The 20,421-nt window shown below is 38.2% G+C and overlaps 2 protein-coding genes across 4 annotated transcripts in view; one reads left to right on the plus strand and one right to left on the minus strand.

The window, feature by feature from the left end:
* The window catches only part of MRPS27 (mitochondrial ribosomal protein S27), a 1,100,726-nt gene that overhangs the window by 439,330 nt on the left and 640,975 nt on the right, over positions 1-20,421 (plus strand). The window lies entirely within an intron of this gene.
* Positions 1-20,421, minus strand: part of TNPO1 (transportin 1) — a 97,604-nt gene that overhangs the window by 37,915 nt on the left and 39,268 nt on the right. For all 3 annotated transcript variants that reach the window (XM_050793535.1, XM_050793536.1, XM_050793537.1), the window contains exons 4-7: positions 20,025-20,174; positions 13,912-14,018; positions 9,236-9,369; positions 2,527-2,608 (exon numbers count right to left, since the gene is read on the minus strand). In XM_050793535.1, coding sequence (XP_050649492.1) covers positions 2,527-2,608; positions 9,236-9,369; positions 13,912-14,018; positions 20,025-20,174 — 473 coding nt within the window. The remainder of the gene's footprint in view (positions 1-2,526; positions 2,609-9,235; positions 9,370-13,911; positions 14,019-20,024; positions 20,175-20,421) is intronic.

Below are 20,421 nucleotides of genomic sequence, written 5' to 3' on the forward strand. Positions count from 1 at the left end.
AATATATACTGATTTTCTAACTTAACCCTAAACTGATGTTGTTCAATAAAAATAATATTAAATATTATGCTGTTCCCTACAAGTACGTCTGCAAGGTAAAAATACAATGTCTGAATGGACAATAGGCTATTTTGTTTAATCTTCAAAACTCTTAACATGTTGTTATTCAATTTTACAAATAAGGAAACACATTAATAGAAGTTAAGTAGCTTGATAACCAGCAGAAGATCTGAATCTGGCTTTCACGGAATCAGAGTCCATACTCATTTCCTTATACCAACAAGCTTCCACTAGAAGAAAAAGACATCTCTCAGAGCGGGGATGTGAAAGAAAAACACAATGAAGCCTTCCTCATGTCACACATAGTCTTACTTTATTTACACATACGTGTATTAAAAACAGTAAAACAAGCATTTAAAAAGTAAGTAAAATCCAATGTGTCCCACTGTCTTTTTTCAGGAAATCACAGAAATCTCTACAAAATGAACCTAAAGTCTCATTACAAGAAATTCAGAGGAGAAATTCAATGATCAAATGGGACACTATCTGAAGTACTATTGCAGCATTTTTAAAATGTTGATTTACCCAAGTCCTGCTTCCACATTTGACCCTCTCAAAACTAGATAGTTCCTGTTTTAATCATGTGTTTTACATAGAGAAGAGCACTGTTTTCCCAGCAGGCATTGCCATTAACAGTGCATCTTCCGTTAAATTTTATTAAAAGATTTCATTAATTTACTCTAGAGAACAGCAACTGGGTTGGGGGTGGAGATATCCAATGCCATCATCTTGCATTTGTCACTTTTGTTACTACTGTCAATGAATACCTAGCTTTGCCAAGGTTACACATTATAGCCATGTACTAGTAACCAACAAACTTTTCATCAATACATTAGACTCAGCAGACTTGATACCATAGAAACAATGGCAAGTGAAGAAAATTAGTTTACTTATTCACTTGGCAAATTGCTATTGAGGGCCTACTATATGTTAGAGGCACTTCCTCCAGAGGTTTACTGTTTTTGTAGGGTGGAGAATTGGCTAAATTCTGTAGGACTATCAAGTAGTAAACAAATATTAACATATTATTTAATAGTAAAGCAAAATATTTTAAAATGTTAGAAAACGCTTCTGCCTCACTTGCTGAGTACAGTCCTATGAAATTTTTATTTTCAGAGAGAATTCAATTTCATTTATTTTAGATTATATTTCCTTATAAGGTGCTTGTATGTCTATCACTGTCCCCTTTATTAAACTGTGAAAGAGTAATACAAAAGGAAACACCAGGATAATTACAACAGAAATAGCACTATTAATACTTTAATAGCTAACATGAAGTACTTGCTTACTCTGTGGCAGGCACTGTTCCAATTTACTTTTATCAACTAGGTGTATAACAATCCAAGAAGGTAGGTCAATTACTGACTCATTTTACAGATATAAAGAAAACATCAGTTAAATAAAGTATTTAAGGTTACAAAGCTACTAAACTGAGAAGCTGGGATTTGAACACCAATAGTCTACTCCAGACCTCTAGTATTACCCACTACATTATACTACCTCTAGACTAGACTAGATTAGACTGAAAGAAAACACCTTGTAGGCATAAAGTTTAAGTATCCCTAGTATCAAGCACAGCATCTGTCCCACAGTAGGTAGTAAGTCAGTAGAACTATTTAAGACACATTTTGGTTTTAACTTGTAAATGGTTAAAGGATCTTTATGGCTACTACTCTTAGTCTATTGGTAAAAAATGCTCAGAAAGAAGCTGGTCAATTTAAGTGACAAGAAAAAAAGTAACATGACCTCCCCCCTCTGCCGACTCTTCCTTATAATTTCCCAACAGTAATATCAACAGTCTGACTTCTAAGGGACTTTTAACAATTCCATTTCATGAAAATAAAAGTGAAGGCGCTTAAGGAACTTTAACAATCCTTTTAATTGTTACCAAGTAGCAGAGATTTTGAAAAGAAATTGTGGTGCTCATGGTTCCTGGCCAGAAAATTATGCTCTTTTCTTTCCACTTTTATTGGAAAGTTCAAAATGCCTTTAAGAGTCTATTTTTCCTGATGTCTCTAATTTTACAACGGAAACCAATGGAAAATATTGTCCTTGTAGTCTGTGCCTTCAGATTCTACCAATCAACTTAATCTAACCTCACCAATTTTTCACATTTCAAAAACTGCATGAGCTGAGGGACTTGGTTTCCATATGCAATGTGAACAGTATATTGAAGGAAAAATTTTTAAAGTAGTCAAGATACTAAACACCCCCCGCCACCAAAATCAGTGCTTGTATAATGATACTAGTAGAAAAATTAGTAAAAGAAGTGCTTTCTCAGCTAACAAAAATTACAATCTATCCCATATCCAGTTTCAATACTATCAGAAATCATTTAATTAAATACTGACTTTAGAATTATAAGTGATTATTTTGTTTTAAAGCAAAATGTAGTTAGTATCACCTAATCTTCTCAAAAAAAAAAAAGTTGGGGGTTGGGGGGAGGGAGACAAGAACAAGTCTTACCTCAATAAAAGAATCAATGTGCAACATTAGAGCTTGAGTCCTACTGATGATAAACTGATTGACACATGCAACAGCGTGAGACCTAGAAACAAAGTTTAAAATTTAACATATGCTCATTGTAACTTCGTTCTATCTACAGAAAATTGGCAAAAACATTCCTCCATAAAAGTATTATGGTATATGTCTATCAATATACCCACTAAAAATAATAAGTCAAACTTCTGTATCAACAAAGAATTTGAATGATATATTAAGTGCAAAATGCAAGTTGCAGGGCACCATGTATTTCTAAGCAACTGAAAAATGTTAGAAAGGACATGGCGCAAATTTTTAATAGGGCATACCCCCTAAAGAGTGGAGGTTGAGTGAGGGGCATAGTTGTTTTTTAGATACCTACAGATTTAAAAATGATAGGTAAACATTCCTTTTGAAAGTAAAAATGGAGAATAGTCCATGTGTTCTGGCATATGCAATTCAATTGCTCAGCAGTTCTTATTGGCACCACCTTTAAAAATTTACTCTTAATTCAATCATTTCTCACTGCTTTCATTTCTCTCATCCAAGCCATGATCTCTGATCTCTTACCAGAGTTAGTGAAATAGGCTGTAATTGGTTTCCCAACTTCCACTGTGCCAAACCCCACTACAGCCTGTTTGACACACACAGACCACACTATACTCTCATTCAGATTGCTGCAATAAAACTTAATCTACTTTTTCTACAAAAGGTCAAACAGTAAATATTTTAAGCTTTATGTGCCACATAAACACCTTTGTCATTTTTTTTCCCTCTTAATTACAACCTCTTAAATTAAAAAATCATCCTTACCTTGCAGGTCATGGGCTAAATTTGGCTCCATGGGACATAGTTTGCTGACCACTTGCCTAGATATTCCTTTATACTGTGGCTCCTCCCTTATTCCCTAACTTCAATTCCCATCATGCTGCTACAGACCAAAGTTTCTTTCTTCTGTCACTCTAAAAAGCTGATTCCTAATTCCAGAGCCACTTGCTGTTCTCTTAAACATTCTTCACCATCTTTCATAGACTCACTTCCTTACTTTGTTCAGTCTTTGTACAAATGTTTCCTTTACAGAGAACCATTTATATAAAGTATCTCTGAATCACTGTCTATCCCTGATCTCATTATTTTTCCATCATACTTATCACTGTCTGAAATTATATTACTTATTCATTATCTGTCCTATCTCCTCTTCTGAAATATAACCTCAAGAGAACCTTTGTCTCAACCACTGTGCCAAAAACACAGTTGGTTTTTGGTTCTGCAGTTACAGCAAAGCACACAAACATTTACTAAGGTAACATTAAGTGAAAAAAGCATACTATGGGGAGCTCAACCACTTAAATGTGCAGCACAGGGTAAGCTGCTTATGCTTTAAAGTCTGTTTTTTTTTCATTCTATAAAACCACCACTGGCTGGGTGCAGTGGCTCATGCCTGTAATCCTAGCACTTTGGGAGGCCGAGGCAGGTGGATCACTTGAGGTCAGGAGTTCGAGACCAGCCTGGCAAACATGGCGAAGCCCTGCCTCTACTAAAAATACAAACATTAGCCAGGCCTGGTGGTGCATGCCTGTAATCTCAGCTACTTGGGAGGCTGAGGTAGGAGGCAGGAAAATCTCTCAAACATGGGTGGCGGAGGTTGCAGTGAGCCAAGATCGTGCCACTGTACTCCAGCCTGGGCGATGGAGTGAGACTCAGTCTCAAAAAACAAACAAACAAACAAACAAAACTCTGTCTCGAAAACAACCACAACTCTATCTCGAAAACCACCACCACCACCACCACCACCACCACCTACAATTCATCCATTTGTTGGGGGGATTAAACTAAATGAGCTAATATATATGTTAAGTACTTGGCAAAATAAACAAATGGAAAAAAAATACAATAAAGTCTTTTACAGGGCCTTTAAATTAAGGCCCTTTTAACTTGCATTTTTTTGTGTGTGCATGTGAGGCTAAATTTAAAAGGCAGAAATTTATCCTATCCCCAGCCTCCAGAGGCACCTATTACTAGCTTCCCCAAATAATTTTCAGAAACTTGGGAACAGTCAGGATTTACATTTTAAATTAAAAGTAACAGTTTGACATGCTTTCTTTAGAAGTTTAATATAGTTTCTGTACATCAGCAATGAAGAAAAAAACTAGAAAAACGTAAATGCTACCATTTACTATAGTATCAGAAGACCAAGTGCCTGGGAATACATTTAATATAATATGCTCAAGGCCTCTAAAAAGAAAAGTATAAAACTTTATTAAAAACAAGCAATTGCCAGGCACAGTGGCTCACGCCTGTAATCCCAGCACTCTGCGAGGCCAAGGTAGGCAGATCACCTGAGGTCAGGAGTTTGACACCAGGCTGGCCAACATGATGAAACCCCATCTCTACTAAAAATAAAAAAATTTAGCTGGGAGTGATGGCATGTGCCTGTAATCCCAGCTACTTGGGAGACTGAGGCAGGAGAATCGCTCGAACCCGAGAGGTGGAGGTTGCAGTGAGCAGGGATCATGCCACTGCACCCCAGTCTGGGAGACAAGAGCGAAACTCCGTCTTGAAAAAAAAAAAAAAAAAAAAAAAAGCAGCAGCAATTAGTATTGTGAAAATGACTATTTCTCCTAAATTGATCTATAGATTTAATGTTATTCCAATGTAAATTCCAAGATTTTTCACAAAACTTGACAATTCTAGAATGTATAAGGAAGAGAAAAGGCATTCCTACTGTCCTACTGTAAGCTCTAAATATCATTTCCCAATAAAAGGAATCAGATGTAGGCCAGAAATACAGATGACAAACTTGGAATGCTATGGATATCTGTGTATATAAAAATAAAACTTCCTTGTATTGATTTCTGGTGATCAAAGGCAATAACAAAGGCAGAATAATTACTCACGTCACGTATTCATAATCAATACCAACTTGTTCATTAGATCTGATACCATATAAATGGCATTTGTTTGTGAAGAATGAATTTTTTTTCCAATATGATCTCTTCCTTATAGATTATAAGAAAATATTCCCCCTAGAAGCAACTGAGATATTTAGTAAGCTCCGAGTAATTCTGCTAAATCATGTATATTTTCAATTCTAGTATCTCATCCCGAAAGTCTACATATTTCAGGTCAAATTCTGATTTTTAGCTTTTCTTCAACATATAGTTTTATAAGGTAAAACTCTTTAAAGAAGTTGTTTTATTTATTTATTTTTGAGATTGAATCTCACTCTGTCACCCAGGAGGGAGTGCAGTGGCGCAATGTCAGCTCACTGCAACCTCTGCCTCCTGGGTTCAAGTGATTCTCCTGCCTCAGCCTCCCAAGTAACTGGGATTACAGGTGTATGCCACCATGCCAGGCTAACTTTTGTATTTTTAATAGAGGTAGGATTTTGCTATGTTGGCCAGGCTGGTCTCAAACTCTTAACCTCAGGTGATCCACTGGCCTCGGCCTCCCAAAGTGCTGGGATTACAGGTGTGAGCCACTATGCCCTGCCGTTTATGATTATTTTACAAGTTCTGCCAAATTTATATGTTGTAAAACTGTAGGCCTTATTTTCATTCCATTTTGGGACAGAATGTAAATTTAACTTATAAATAGGAGTAACGTCAAACAAAATTTTTTTCAAGTTGAGATATCCCAGAACACAATAAAAATACGGAAAAATTATCTTTATATAGTTTGAGCTGTTTGTACAACTCTTTCCTTGCTGTGTAGAAATTCACTGCAATATGTCATAAACTTTTTTTATTTTGAGACGGAGTTCTGCTCGTTGCCCATGCTGGAGTTGCAATGGTGCGATCTCGGCTCACTGCAACCTCCACCTCCTGGGTTCAAGTGATTCTCCTGCCTCAGCCTCCTGAGTAGCTACAATTACAGGCGCCTGCCACCATGTCCAGCTAATTTTTTGTATTTTTAGTAGAAACAGGGTCTCACCATGTTGGCCAGGCTAGTCTTAACCTCCTGACCTCAGGTGATCCACCGCCCCCAGCCTAAACTTTAAGTAACTACAATTTGTTAAAAAAAAAGAAAAAAGCCTCAAACGCTCCAATTTTTGCTCTAAGACATACCAGAATTCAATTTGAAGCTTTAGTCATGAAACAGCAATGGAATAAAATAGAGGGCCCATTAATAGACCTACACACACATATAACTAAGCATGTAACACAGGTGACATTTTAAACTGATGGGGAAAAGGAAGGGACTATAAAATAAATGTGACAACAAGAAAAAGTTACCCAAATGGAAAAGACAGAATATTTCTCTCATAGCACACAGCCACAAATGCCAGATATATTAAGCTCTTAAATGTCAAAGAGCCCTTAACATTTTAAACTCTTAGTAAAGACAAAAAGGGATTAAGATATTCTCTACACACATAACCAATAAAGGATGAGAATTCCTGTAAATCAATGGAGTACAAATAACCTAGTAGAAAAAAGGACAAAAGACAAGAACAAGATAAAGGCAATAAACATACAAGATCTTCAACATCATTAATGATAGTAAAGAGTATCATCAAGACCATAATGAAACACCAAATAGCTATTTGATTGGCAACACTTAAAAAATACGCTAATTGTCATGCAATGGAGTATTACAGGAGTCAAAATGAGCTATATTGATTCAGTACAGATGAATCTTAATGACATAATATTAAAGTTGCCTATGTTTACATTCAGTACTGTGCAGTTCTTATAATGCTAAAAACTAAGATATATAACACCCTTTGCATATGCATGCAATAAAATTATCAAGAAATGTAAGGAAAGTATGAAATTGGGGTTTAGATGTAGACTGTTGTCAAGGTCTTCATTTTGTTTCAGGTGGTGGATCTGACTGCTTATGTTATTAAAAATAACTAATATATAACTAAAGGCTAAATACGAGTAGGCCATGATGAGAATGTCTTCAACTAAGAATAATAATTCAATTCTGAGTACCTCAAGTCTGATAAAATGGTTCTTATTTTTAAATTGTTTAGTCATCACCTATAGAACTAGGCAATACAGTGTAGTTTCCTATACTCTAATTCTATTTTCTTGAAGTCCAACAGTTATGTTGAGAGGGAAGAATGCTTAAGAGTACATAGTAAATGCCAGTTAAACTACATTAATAAGGTATTAAATAATGTAGAATAAGATCACGTTAAAGATGGATGATACATTTAGTATATATTTGTAGCAGATAGTTACTTACCCAAATATACATTAAAATGAAGAATGCTTTTTTTTTCTGTACAACAGAATCTCAAATGGGTATTAATCAACATTCACGGAATGGAATTTTTTTTTTTGCAGACAGGGTCTTATTCTATCACTCAGACTAGAGCACAGCGGCTCACTGCAGCCTTGAATTCCTGGGTTCAAGTGATTCTCCCGCTTGAGCCTCCAGAGTAGCTAGGACTATAGGCACACACCCCACTACACTCAGCTAATTTTCTAAACTTATTTTTTGTAGAGAAAGGGTCTTGCTATGTTGCCCAGGCTGGTCTCTAACTCCTGGCCTCAAGCAATCCTCCTGCCTCAGCCTCCCAAAGTGCTGTGATTTTAGGTGAAATATTTCTGAATTGCTCAACTTTACCTAATGTTTTAATCAAATGACCATCTACAAAATAAAAACCGTAAAAAATTTATGAATAATATCCAGCAATGGTGTATCAATTACCAGAAATATGGTTTTTGGATTTTTCTGTTTTTCTTTTTTGAGACAAGGTCTCGCTCTGTTGCCCAGGCTGGAGTGCAGTGGTACAATCTCAGCCCACTGCAAACTCATCGTCCTAAGCAATCCTCCCACCTCGGCCCTCCAAGTAGCTGGGACCACAGGTGTGTGCCACCATGCCCAGCTAATTTTTATATTTTTTGTACAGATGGGGTTTCGCCACATTGCCCAGGCTGGTCTTAAACTCCTGAGCTCAAGCAATCCACCCACCTGGGCCTCCCAAAGTGCTGGGATTACAGGCATGAGCCACCAGGCCCAGCTGTTTTTTCAATTACTGAGAATCAGTCACAAAATGTGAAGTACGTATATTACCACATTTGCATTATCTTAGTTAAAATGTTAAAAGGGGGAAACATCGTGGAAACGCGAACTCTTGTTAACTATGCCAGAAATAACATTATTATTATAATGTTACAATAATGGAAAACCAAATACCTGCATGTTCTCACTTATAAGTGGGGGCTAAACACTGGGTACACATCGAGGTAAAGATGGGAACAACAGACACTGGGGAATACAAGAAGGGGGAGGGAGAGGGCCAAACTCGCTAATGGGTACTATGCTTACCACCTAGGTGATGGATTCATTTGTACTCTAAACCCCCAGCATCACGCAATAGGACTTTGTAACAAACCTGCATATATATGTACCCCAATTCTAAAATCAAAGCTGAAAAGAAAAAAACCACAACTAATCTCGGCCTTAAATAAAGCAAGTTAGAAGACGCCTGTTAACTACCACAAATATAATTAACTACTGTAAAAGGCAGAGAACTTTTATCATGTTTAACGAAAATTTCCTCACAATCAACATTTCACAGGTTTTGTTACTGAAGTAGTAAATTTCAATTACATAAGTTCACCTCTCTGGAACATCCAATATCTTTTGCTAATCTCAAAAATGCCAAGTAATGAAAACTAAGGTAATGGTCAGGTTTATATCAGAGTTAATGAATTAGTACTGGCAATATAAGTACCTTATTTTTGGACTACTATGCTTGAAGAACTGTAAAAATTTAGGAATCATGATGTTGAGAGGACGATCTAAAACATCACTATCTAAAATCTCAGCAGAATCTTCACAAATCTTCTGAAGGGCACCAAATGCTCCCTGTAAGAGACACATTTAAATTATTCGAATTTGTTAAAAATGAAGCCATATGAAAACAAGCTGAAGAATGCTGACTAATTTGTATGGATTAATGTTCTCAGCCCACATAAAATGCCTTATAAAATCTGTAAATTTAATCGCTCAATTTTTTTTTTTTTTTTGAGACGGAGTCTTGCTCTTTTGCCCAGGCTGGAGTGCAGTGGCGCAATCTCGCATCACCGCAACTTCTGCCTCCTGGATTCAAGTGATTCTCCTGCCTCAGCCTCCTGAGTAGCTGGGATTACAAGTACCTGCAATTGTGCCTGGCTAATTTTTGTATTTTTAGTAGAGATGGGGTTTCATCGTGTTGGCCAGGCTGGTCTCAAACTCCTGACCTCAGCTGGTCTGCCTGCCTTGGCCTCCCAAAGAGCTGGGATTACAGGCATGGGCCACCACGCCTGCCCTAATATTCAATTTTAAAACAAATTATAATATCATCGAGTATGTAAACATCTCAGTTAAAATACAAGGGTATATTTTAGTTTTAGCATTAAATGACTTAGAAGTGGAGGATATTTTGGTTGGCAGGAGAAGTAAATACCAGTTTGTTTAAATTAAATATAAAACTACATTTACATAGAAGAGTAATCACCATAATACTTTTCTTTTTGAAGCACAGAGAGGTCATTAATACCATTAAAAAGTTACTTAGGCCGGTGCGGTGGCTTAAGCCTGTAATTCCAGCACTTTGGGAGACCGAGGCAGGTAGATTACCTGAGGTCAGCAGTTTGAGACCAGCCTAGCCAGCATGGTGAAACCCCGTCTCTACTAAAAACAAAAAAATTAGCTGGGTGTGGTGATGCATGCCTGTAATCCCAGCTACTCCATAGGCTGAGGCATGAGAATCGTTTGAATCCTGGAGGCAGAGGGTACAGAGGGTACAGTGAGCCAAGATCGCACCACTGCACTCCAGCCTGGGTGAGAGGGCAAAACTCTGCCTCAAAAAAGTAAAGTTACTTACATATAAAAGTATTCACCGGGTAACTGGTGACAAAATCTGTTGCAAGGGCAGGCAATGCAAATTGGCGACCATTTTCCTAAAACCATTTTAATACTAAAGGGGAAAATCCAGAGCCTTTGCACGTAACATATAACCTACTAGTTACCCACCCACCTACTTTACTGTTTATATTATATAATTCCATCAGCAGCAACTTGATGCTTATTCTCCATAGTACAGTTTTAACATGTCCAACAGAAGGTAAAATCCTTTAAGGAAATTACTCAACATCCTTTCAGATTTTATAATATCTTAAAAATATTAAATCTGAAAATATTTTTAAGTCTAAAATTTAATCAATATATTAAATTTCAGTCTTCAATTTAATATGCGTTAAATATCAGGAATTTTAATTGTCATGCTAAAATAGTCATATTTAATTATTAAGGTTTTTTTTTTTTTAAAAAAAAACTTTACTTCTGAAACCCTATTACATCAAATTAAATGTGAACTTGTTATCCATGTGGCAATTAAAAATTTCAAATAAGAACAAACATTTAGCTATCACTACATACCAACATCTGGAAAACCACTATCTTTAGTGCAGATGTATGGGAATATTGTTTATTTACAGTATGACTTCTATGTAGTACACCAGCTCAACAATTTCACAATTACTGCAGCTTAAATTTTTTATTCTTCGAAAGTGCTTGCTTAAAATTTTGATCTTTTTTTTTGAGACGGAGTCTTGCTCTGTCGCCTGGGCTGGAGCGCAGTGGCACAATCTCGGCTCACTGCAAGCTCTGCCTCCCAGGTTCAAGCCATTCTCCTGCCTCAGCCTCCTGAGTAAGCTGGGACTACAGGAGCCAACCACCACGCCCGGCTAATTTTTTGTGTTTTTAGTAGAGATGGGATTTCACCTTGTTAGCCAGCATGGTCTCCATCTCCTGTCCTTGTGATCCGCCTGACTCAGCGTCCCAAAGTGCTGGGATTACAGGTGTGAGCCACCATGCCTGGCCTGATCTTTTATGTTACTACCATCACACCAAAGCACTATTTAAATGCAATCAACTGTCACATGATTACTTACTTAGCTTTTCTGTAATCTTATCAGTGTATTTCCAAAGTTTTTTTTTTTTTTTGAGATGGATTCTTGCTCTGTTGCCCAGGCTGGAGTGCAGTGGCGCAATCTCGGCCCACTGCAATCCCTGCCTCCTGGGTTCAAGTGATTCTCCTGACTCAGCCTCCCGAGTAGCTGAGATTACAGGCATTCGACACCATGCCTGGCTAATTTTTGTGTTTCAGTAGAGATGGGGTTTCACCATGTTGGTCAGGCTGGTCTCTCAAACTCCTGACTCAAAAGATCCGCCTGCCTCAGCCTCCCAAAGTGCTGGGATTATAGGTGTGAGCCACCACACCTGGCCCCAAAGCATTTTTATGTATATGGGAACGAACAATTTTTCTTTTTCTTTCAAGGAGCAAGAAAAGTGGCTTTAAGCAGTACTTAGCTAACTCCCCCTCTCTCTATCTTCTCTATTTCCCTGTATCCACCTGTTGGGCAACAAACTGCCATGTCCTAAAACCACCTTATGTGTGGTTAGGTGTATTTTTTTCTGGAGATAGGGTCTTGCTCTGTCACCCAGGCTGGAGTGCACTGGTGTGATCTCACCTCACTGCAGCCTCCACCTCACAGGTTACAGTGATCCTCCCACCTCAGCCTCCTGAGTAGCTGGGACCACAGGCGCACATCACCACACCTCACCAATTTTTTCTAATAGGGTTTCACCACATTGCCCAGGCTGGTCTTGAACTCATGCAATCCACCCAGCTAGGCCTCGGGATTACAGGTGTAAGCCACCATGCCCGATCGGTTTTCTTTCCCTTTTAGGTTAGGTTATTCCTGTGGGTTTTTTTTGGTTGTTGACAGGTTATTCCTGTGCCTGCCCTGCCTTCAATCTCCGCTCTCTGAGAGGTAGAGGAGTCACTGCTTTATAGAGTCAAGACACGGAATATGGTTTCCACATAAAATAGATTTCCACCCAAATTGGAAGCCTGCTAATAGATACTTACAGTATCCACTAACCATGAGAAATCATTCTCTCTCCCCAAACGAAAAGGATGCTAGTGATCTAATCAGTGGCAAAGAACACCCACAGGTCCGAGTTAACATATGATTAAAACTAAGACAGGCCGGGCGCGGTGGCTCAAGCCTGTAATCCCAGCACTTTGGGAGGCCGAGACGGGTGGATCATGAGGTCAGGAGATGGAGACCATCCTGGCTAACATGGTGAAACCCCGTCTCTACTAAAAAATACAAAAAAGTAGCCGGGCAAGGTGGTGGACGCCTATAGTCCCAGGTACTCAGGAGGCTGAGGCAGGAGAATGGCGTGAACCGGGAGGCGGAGCTTGCAGTGAGCTGTGATCCGGCCACTGCACAACAGTCTGGGTGACAGAGCGAGACTCCGTCTCAAAAAAAAAAAAAAAAAAAAAAAAATTAAAACTAAAACTAAGACAATGGTCTGGTGCAGAGGCTCACACCTGTAATCCAAACACTTTGGGAGGCTGAGACAGGTGGATCATTTGAAGCCAGGGGTTCAAGACCAGCCTGTCCAACATGGGGAAACTCCATCTATACTAAAAACTCCATCTATACAAAAACATTAGGCAGGCGTGGTGGCTCATGCCTGTAATCCCAGCTACTCGGGAGGCTGAGGTGGGAGAATCACTTGATTCTGGGAAGCAGAGGTTGCAGTGAGCTGAGATTATGCCACTGCACTCCAGCCTAGGCAACAGAGCGAGACTCTGTTTGAAACAAACAAAAAAACAAAAAAATGAAGACAAGTTTAGTGAAGTGCAGTTGCTCATGCCTGTAATCCCAACACTTTGGGAAGCTGAGGCTGGAGAACTGCTTGAGCTCAGGAGTTCGGGGTCAGCCTGAACAACAGCGTAACCCCACTCTACCAAAAAAAAAGAAAAAATTAGTCTAGCATGGTAGCACATGCCTGTAGTCCCTGCTACCTGGGAGGCTGATGTAGGAGAATTGTTTGAGCCCAGGAGGTTGAGCTATGATGGTGCCACTGCACTCCAGCCTGGCAACAGAGTGAGATCCTGTCTTTAAAAACAAAAACAAAAACAAAAACCACCAAAAAAACGACAAAAGCACAAGTTCAGCATCCCTTAGATATCACATAAGAGGCATAAAAACAATTTAGAGAAGTTAAAAAAGTACTCAAGGTCCAGGAATTTGGTAAATTTCAGTCTATCTTTAACTGATTAAGCTTGACACAAACTGTTTATTACATACGTATACATCCAAGAATAATTTTATCACAGAAAAACAAGATACATCCTTGTATGAAATATAGTAAAAGAGGTTTATAATGTAAGTTTTTACAGAAAAATAAATGATTTACAAATGTAATATAACACAAAGGTAACTTTAGGTTTCTAAGTTTTGAGAAGCTGTATGTTTCGTAGGAATTATTTTCCCCCAAAGCTGCTAATACATAACATGACAAGAAAAATAGAAAAAACCCAATTATATATGAAACCAATATCCTTACCTCACAAGTATTGTAATCTTCAGAATCCAACAGGCTACAGAGTTTTGGTAAGAGGTCAGGCCAATTCTGCAATTCTCCCTTGGAGGCTATAGTTGTGATCAAAATACCTTGAACGAAAACACACTTCTTTAGGAAATCCAACAGCATTATGTTAGGTATTGCCATGTGAGTAACTGTATGTACAAACACACTTTATGTAAATAATAACATTTGGCTAGATGTGGTGGCTCATGCCTGTAATCCCAGCATTCTGGGAGGCCTAGGTGGGTAGATCTCTTGAGCCCAGGAATTCCAGACCAGCCTGGGCAACACGGTGAAACCCCGTCTCTACTAATAATACAAGAAAATCAGATGAGCATGATGATATGCGCCTGTGATCCCAGCTATTCAGGAGGCTGAAGTGAGAGGATCACCCGAGTCAAGGAGGTCAAGGCTGCAATGAGCCATGATTACGAGACCGCACTCATGCCCAGGCAGAGTGAGACCCTGATTTACCAAGTATAAAACTGCAACTTCTTTTTCTGCCATACTACCAAGAATAGTTCCACTTTTATTAAATTAAAATCAATTCTAATGGCTGGGCACGGTGGCTCATGCCTGTAATCTCAGCACTTTGGGAGGCTGAGGAGGGTGGATCACATGAGGTTGGAAGTTCGAGACCAGCCTCATCAACATGGAGAAACCCCATCTCTACTAAAAATACAAAATTAGCCAGGCATGGTGGCGCATGCCCGTAATCCCAGCTACTCAGGAGGGTGAGACAGGAGAATCGCTTGAAACCGGGAGGCGGAGGTTGCAGTGAGGCGAGATCACGCCATTGCACTCCAGTCTGGGCAACAAGAGTGAAACTCTGTCTCAAAAGAAAAAAAATAATAATTCTGATTTATCCATACGGAAGAGTAGAAAGAAAGTATACCAAAATGTTAGCAGCACTTAACACTGGGTGATGAACTTACGAGTCTGTTAGGTTCAAATAAAAGACACATTAAGAGGCTAAAAATAGCTCCCTGACTTAATCTGGAACCAGAGACAAGGAACATGGTAGGAAAAACTTAAGTGGATAAGCATCACTTGAGAATAATTCTACATGTTTCACTGCTTACAACACTCTCCCTCATGTAGGCAGGCTACATACTCCTAAAACAGTTCCCACTTACTGGATCAAGAATGAGTCGCTAGAGAGGCGATCTTGGAGGCTGGGTGGCCCAGGCTCACTGATCATGTTGTTCTGACTGAACAGATTATCTCAACTGTGTTGTGCAGCTGAGTTGTGATAGTCAATGAATTATGCAAATACACACAAATGTAAGGAAAGTTTTGTGTTAATACAAACACAAGGACAACAGAAAGGTTTTGTGTTAACATTTTTTTCTGCCTTAGTAAACATATTAGTGATATAATATGCTTAGTGATTATGGATCTTTCAGTGCCAGAAGAGTATAAACTCTGACAACAGAAAAATTATATGCATTCTAAGCTGCAAAATATGAGTGTGCAAAAAGGAAAAAAGGAAACTCTTCATAGGGTTATTTTGAAAATTCAACTGGATATATACAAAATGCCTGGCATCTAGTAAACACTCAATGACTATTACTGAACAGCAAATATTACTGTGTATATAAATTTTCTACCTTTAGTTTTGAGGAGGTTACTCCCAATGATAAAGAACTAAAAAAGAATCTAGAAAGTAAAGCTCCTGGCAAATTTACTCTTCACACACACAAAAATTAAATTGTATAGTAAGAATTAATGTACTGATAGCATTTTCAAGATATAGCCCTTACTTAATAAAATAGCCTTCCATTAAGATCCAAAAGCAGCAAGACCTGATGCTTCCTGCAAATTAGTCTTTCCTAAAGTTAAAATATAAAAGAACTAAGGGAATGAGAAAGATCTGAATCTGTCTAAAAGAAACCAAGCATGACTTAAAAAAGACTACAAACAAGCAATAAATCACAACAATTAAACCCAATCTACAACTTGGTACTAACGAACTGCTCACATTCATTACTTCTGTTAGCAGAACACTAAAGAATGTTGATGTACTAACAAACTTACCTGCACCCATCATCTCACCCACACATGAAGAAGCATCTAATACCTAGCACAGCTGCAAAAAGTGGGAAGTGACACATATTTCTCAGTATTTACAAGAAATACAGGAATGAAATCAGTGTGCTTGGCAACAACTACTAAAATCTTAAAAAGTTTAAACACACTTTGACCCAATAATGCCACTTACACGAATTAATCCTACAGAAATTTGCCTGTAGATGTACAAACACATACAAGAGAATATTCATTGAAATAATAAAATTACAAACAAACTATATATTCTCTAAACAAGAGAAACATCTTTACCTCATCTAATGAATTACCCAACAGTCATTAAGATGTGGTCCCTTCCAAACAGACTTCCTTGGTAAGACTCCCAACATGTATTGTTAAGGTTAATAAAAATTTTTAAAGCCAAAGCTGCAAGTCTATTTTTATAATCAGTAATCTTTTAATTAAGATATTTAAGTATTGTAAATATTATTAATAGGTGCTAAGAAATACAAAAATAACACATGGTCCTTGCCCTTAAGGAGCTCAGTCAGGCACTCCCTGACCCCAACACGTGACATGGTCTGGGGACATTTTTGGTTGTTACAACAGGGTATGTGGCTGCTACTGGTACCTAGTGGGTACAGGTCAGGTGTGCTGATTAACATCCTGTAGCGCACAGACAAAATAGCCCAACAACAAAGAATTATCCAGTCCAAAATGTTAAGTGCTGAGGTTGGAAAACTCGGGTCTAGAGGAACAGAGTCCTACATTAACTGATAATGCAGAGTCGGAGTACTTGCATGACTATACATACACCAAGAATTTTCTGTGAAGGTTACTAATTGATGAAAAGCCTGTTGCCAATTCTTAGAAATGATTTTCAGAAACCCCAAAAAATTATTTCACTTACAAAATATGTTCCTGGAAGTGTTTTACATCTTTTTCTCATGTAAACAAAGATTAGGCAATTTAGGTGATTAAAAAAACAACCACCTTCCCAGATTTGTTGGAAAGCACCAATGTGTTTAAATAAACTCATCAATTTTCCTGAAGCAAAACAAACAAAACAACAAAATTATGAAATATTTTAGAGTGGTTTTTTTTTTTTTTTTTTTTTTTTTTTGAGACGAAGTCTTGCTCTGTAGCCCAGGCTGGAGTGCAGTGGCGCGATCTTGGCTCACCGCAAACTCTACCTCCCGGGTTCATGCCATTCTCCTGTCTCAGCCTCCTGAGTAGCTGGGACCACAGATGCCTGCCACCACACCCGGCTAATTTTTTGTATTTTTAGTAGAAACGGGGTATCACCGTGTCAGTCAGGATGGTCTCGACCTCCTGACCTCGTGATGCCTGCGCCTTGGCCTCCCAAAGTGCTGGGATTACAGGCGTGAGCCGCCGCACCTGGCCAATACTTTAGAGTCTTAATGCTGTGCCCCCAAAATAATTTCTCCCCTCTTTGGGAAGAATCTGTCAATCACACCTTTCACCACCTTCACTAATACATATAGCTGGAAGGGGTGTGTGAAGGGAGGAGGGACAAAAATGAACTCATTTTTAGCTAACTTATTTCAAGCTCATAGCTGTTTTATCTAGTTAACATTACAGACTTTTTAAAATAGAAAATTTCACATATATACATAAAAATAGAAAAATACAATGAACTAAATGTATCCATTAATTAGGTTCAACAATCATTAATACATGGTCAATGTTGTTTTATCCATACTTCTACCCACAACCACCTTAACATTCCTAATTGCTCTTTTATGAAATCCCAGACATCATGTCATTTGAAAATACACTGCAGTTATGTTTGAAGCTCCTTCATCTGTAGTAAAGCAACTAAATAAAAGCTGTTTCTACACTGAAAACTACAATGGTCCTTCACAATTAGAATACTTAAATATCTACTTAACATAAACTAAAATGAAAGACCTTTCGTATTCTACTAATACACAGCAAGAAATAAAAATACCTACATAAGTAAATTTCACCAATCTCCGTTTTAAAATAAGTCAGATGATACATAAGTGCTTAAATAATTCCCAAGATAAAGTCAGCTCCTAAACATGTTCAAAAACCTTATGGAAGGTGAAAGTACTCACTGGGAGATAAAACCAATTCTTCTCTCCCCAATACTATTACTTCTAACCTTTCAAATTTAAAGACACAAAGTATTGTAGTTTGGAACAAATGGCACTTAAAGATAGGTTTATAATGAAATACAGTTTAGGAAGAAACGATCTTATATCTAGTTTCTAAATCCTCTCCTTTCCTTTCAGCTGATTTGCCAACTCTCAGAGGAAACCCACCTTCCCTCCAAATCCCATTCCACTTATGTATGGGGACTTCTCTCCTGGATCTGAAATGGAAAAGGCTGGCACACACTCACCATTCTTTTTAACAGTATCAAGAGTAGGTAAAGCCTTAAGGTACATAAGAGTATATTAATCTAGGGAGTCCTTTTTCTTAAACCACAAATGTCCTCTACCCATCAAATTTAAAATCAGTGTCAATGATGGCACTGTTTAATACAAGAATATCTAGAGGGATGTGATAGAGCCAATGCTTTGTAAGTAAGAGATGAATATTTTTCAAACCCACAACAAGACAAAATAGGAACTTCTTTTTTTTTTTTTTGAGACAGATTTTCACTTGTTACCCAGGCTAGAGAACAATGGTGTGATCTCGGCTCACTGCAACCTCTACCTCCAGGGTTCAAGCGATTCCCCTGCCTCAGCCTCCCAAGTAGCTGGGATTACAGGCATGTGCCACCACACCCGGCTAATTTTTTTGTATTTTTAGTAGAGACAGGGTTTCACCATCTCAGGCTGGTCTGGAACCCCTGACCTCAGGTGATCCATCCGCCTCAGACTCCCAAAGTGCTGTGATTACAGGTGTGAGCCACCATGCCCAGCCAGGAACTCTTAATGAAAGCATCTGACTCATTTAACTGATTTTCATTTAACCAGCCTGGGTAGATTAACAGAAGCTTTCCAGGTCGTTGTAAAAGTTAGCTGTTTAAGCCCATGGTATACTAAAGTCTGCCCATTAGTAAGCTCCTCTTCAGTATGGCTATTTATTACTGCTTCCATTGGTTGGTATATGGTGTTAACCAACAGCCAGTTGTGTGTGTTTCCAAATAGATTTATACGAGTTACTATAACTAAGCATGTTAATTCAGTATTACATAAGCTAACAGAAAGTTGTACTGCCCCTGAAAATAAGCTGAACGCTCTGAAAAGACTAAAAAGTTGCTGCTGAATTACTGACAAGGCAAATATTTAAAAACAAGGGAGAAAATAGTGAAAATCTAGAATCCTATATACACTTAGGTTTTCCATAAACAATCAAAAAGTATTTCTTTACCTGTAAAAGTCAAACAAGAAATTATATCCCATGCATTATGCTAGGCAGAAAATAATAACTCCAAGCCAGGCACCATGGCTCAGGCCTGTAATCTCAGCACTTTGAGAGGCTGAGGCAGGCGGATCACCTGAGGTCAGCAGTTCTAGACCAGTCTGGCCAACATGGTGAAACCCTGTATCTACTAAAAAGTACAAAAATTAGCCGGGCATGGTGGCGGGTGCCTGTATTCACAGCTACTCGGGAGGCTGAGGCAGGAGAATTGCTTGAATCCAGGAGGTGGGGGTTGCAGTGAGTCAAGACTGTGCCACTGTACTCCAGCCTGGGCAACAGAGACTGTCTCAAACGCCCTCACCCCACACACACAAAAAACAAAAAACAAAACAAAAAACCAGAACTCCAATCTGCACGCTCAAGAAAAAGTAGTGTCTGCAAATTAGTATCACTTGTTGATGCCCCATTTTAACGAACTCTGATTAAGCTAAGTTTAATTAGGCTCTCCTTTTATCCAGGGTCACTGGTTTCACTGGATGAGAGAGCTTTTACCATGATTACACCATTTTGAAAGCATTTAAGGCAATGAAAGTTTCCCCATCACAATTTAACATAAACCAATAAAAATTCCTAAGGAAATAATCTGTCATCTCTAAAAACGACACAGTTACAAACAAAGTAAGCAAAACTGTTGTAATACAACTTACCAACAGTGGCTCTAATCAGAGGAGAGGAGTCACCAATATTATTTAAACATTCACTTTTAATAAAGTCTGTTACACCATTTGGAAAGTTCTGAAAGTGTGCTTTCACATTATTCTTCAAGATGAGACCACTCAATGATCTTGTGGGTTCATCTGTAATAAAACAGTAATAGTATTGAGTTTTGAAGTAGTCTTAATTTCAAAATGTGCCGATAACAGTAGTTTTAAAAATATTTATATTCAAAAGTTGACTGACATTCAAACTTGCTATAACCAGTTAAAATAATTATAACTGATTAACAAAAGATTAGTGTATGATTTATAGCTCAGGGTTTTTCAACCTTGACATACTGACAATTATTTGTTGTGGGGTGCTGTCCTGTGCATTTTAAGATGTTAA

The sequence above is a fragment of the Macaca thibetana genome, chromosome 6 (assembly GCF_024542745.1).
Source record: "Macaca thibetana thibetana isolate TM-01 chromosome 6, ASM2454274v1, whole genome shotgun sequence".
Taxonomy (NCBI): Eukaryota; Metazoa; Chordata; class Mammalia; order Primates; family Cercopithecidae; genus Macaca; species Macaca thibetana.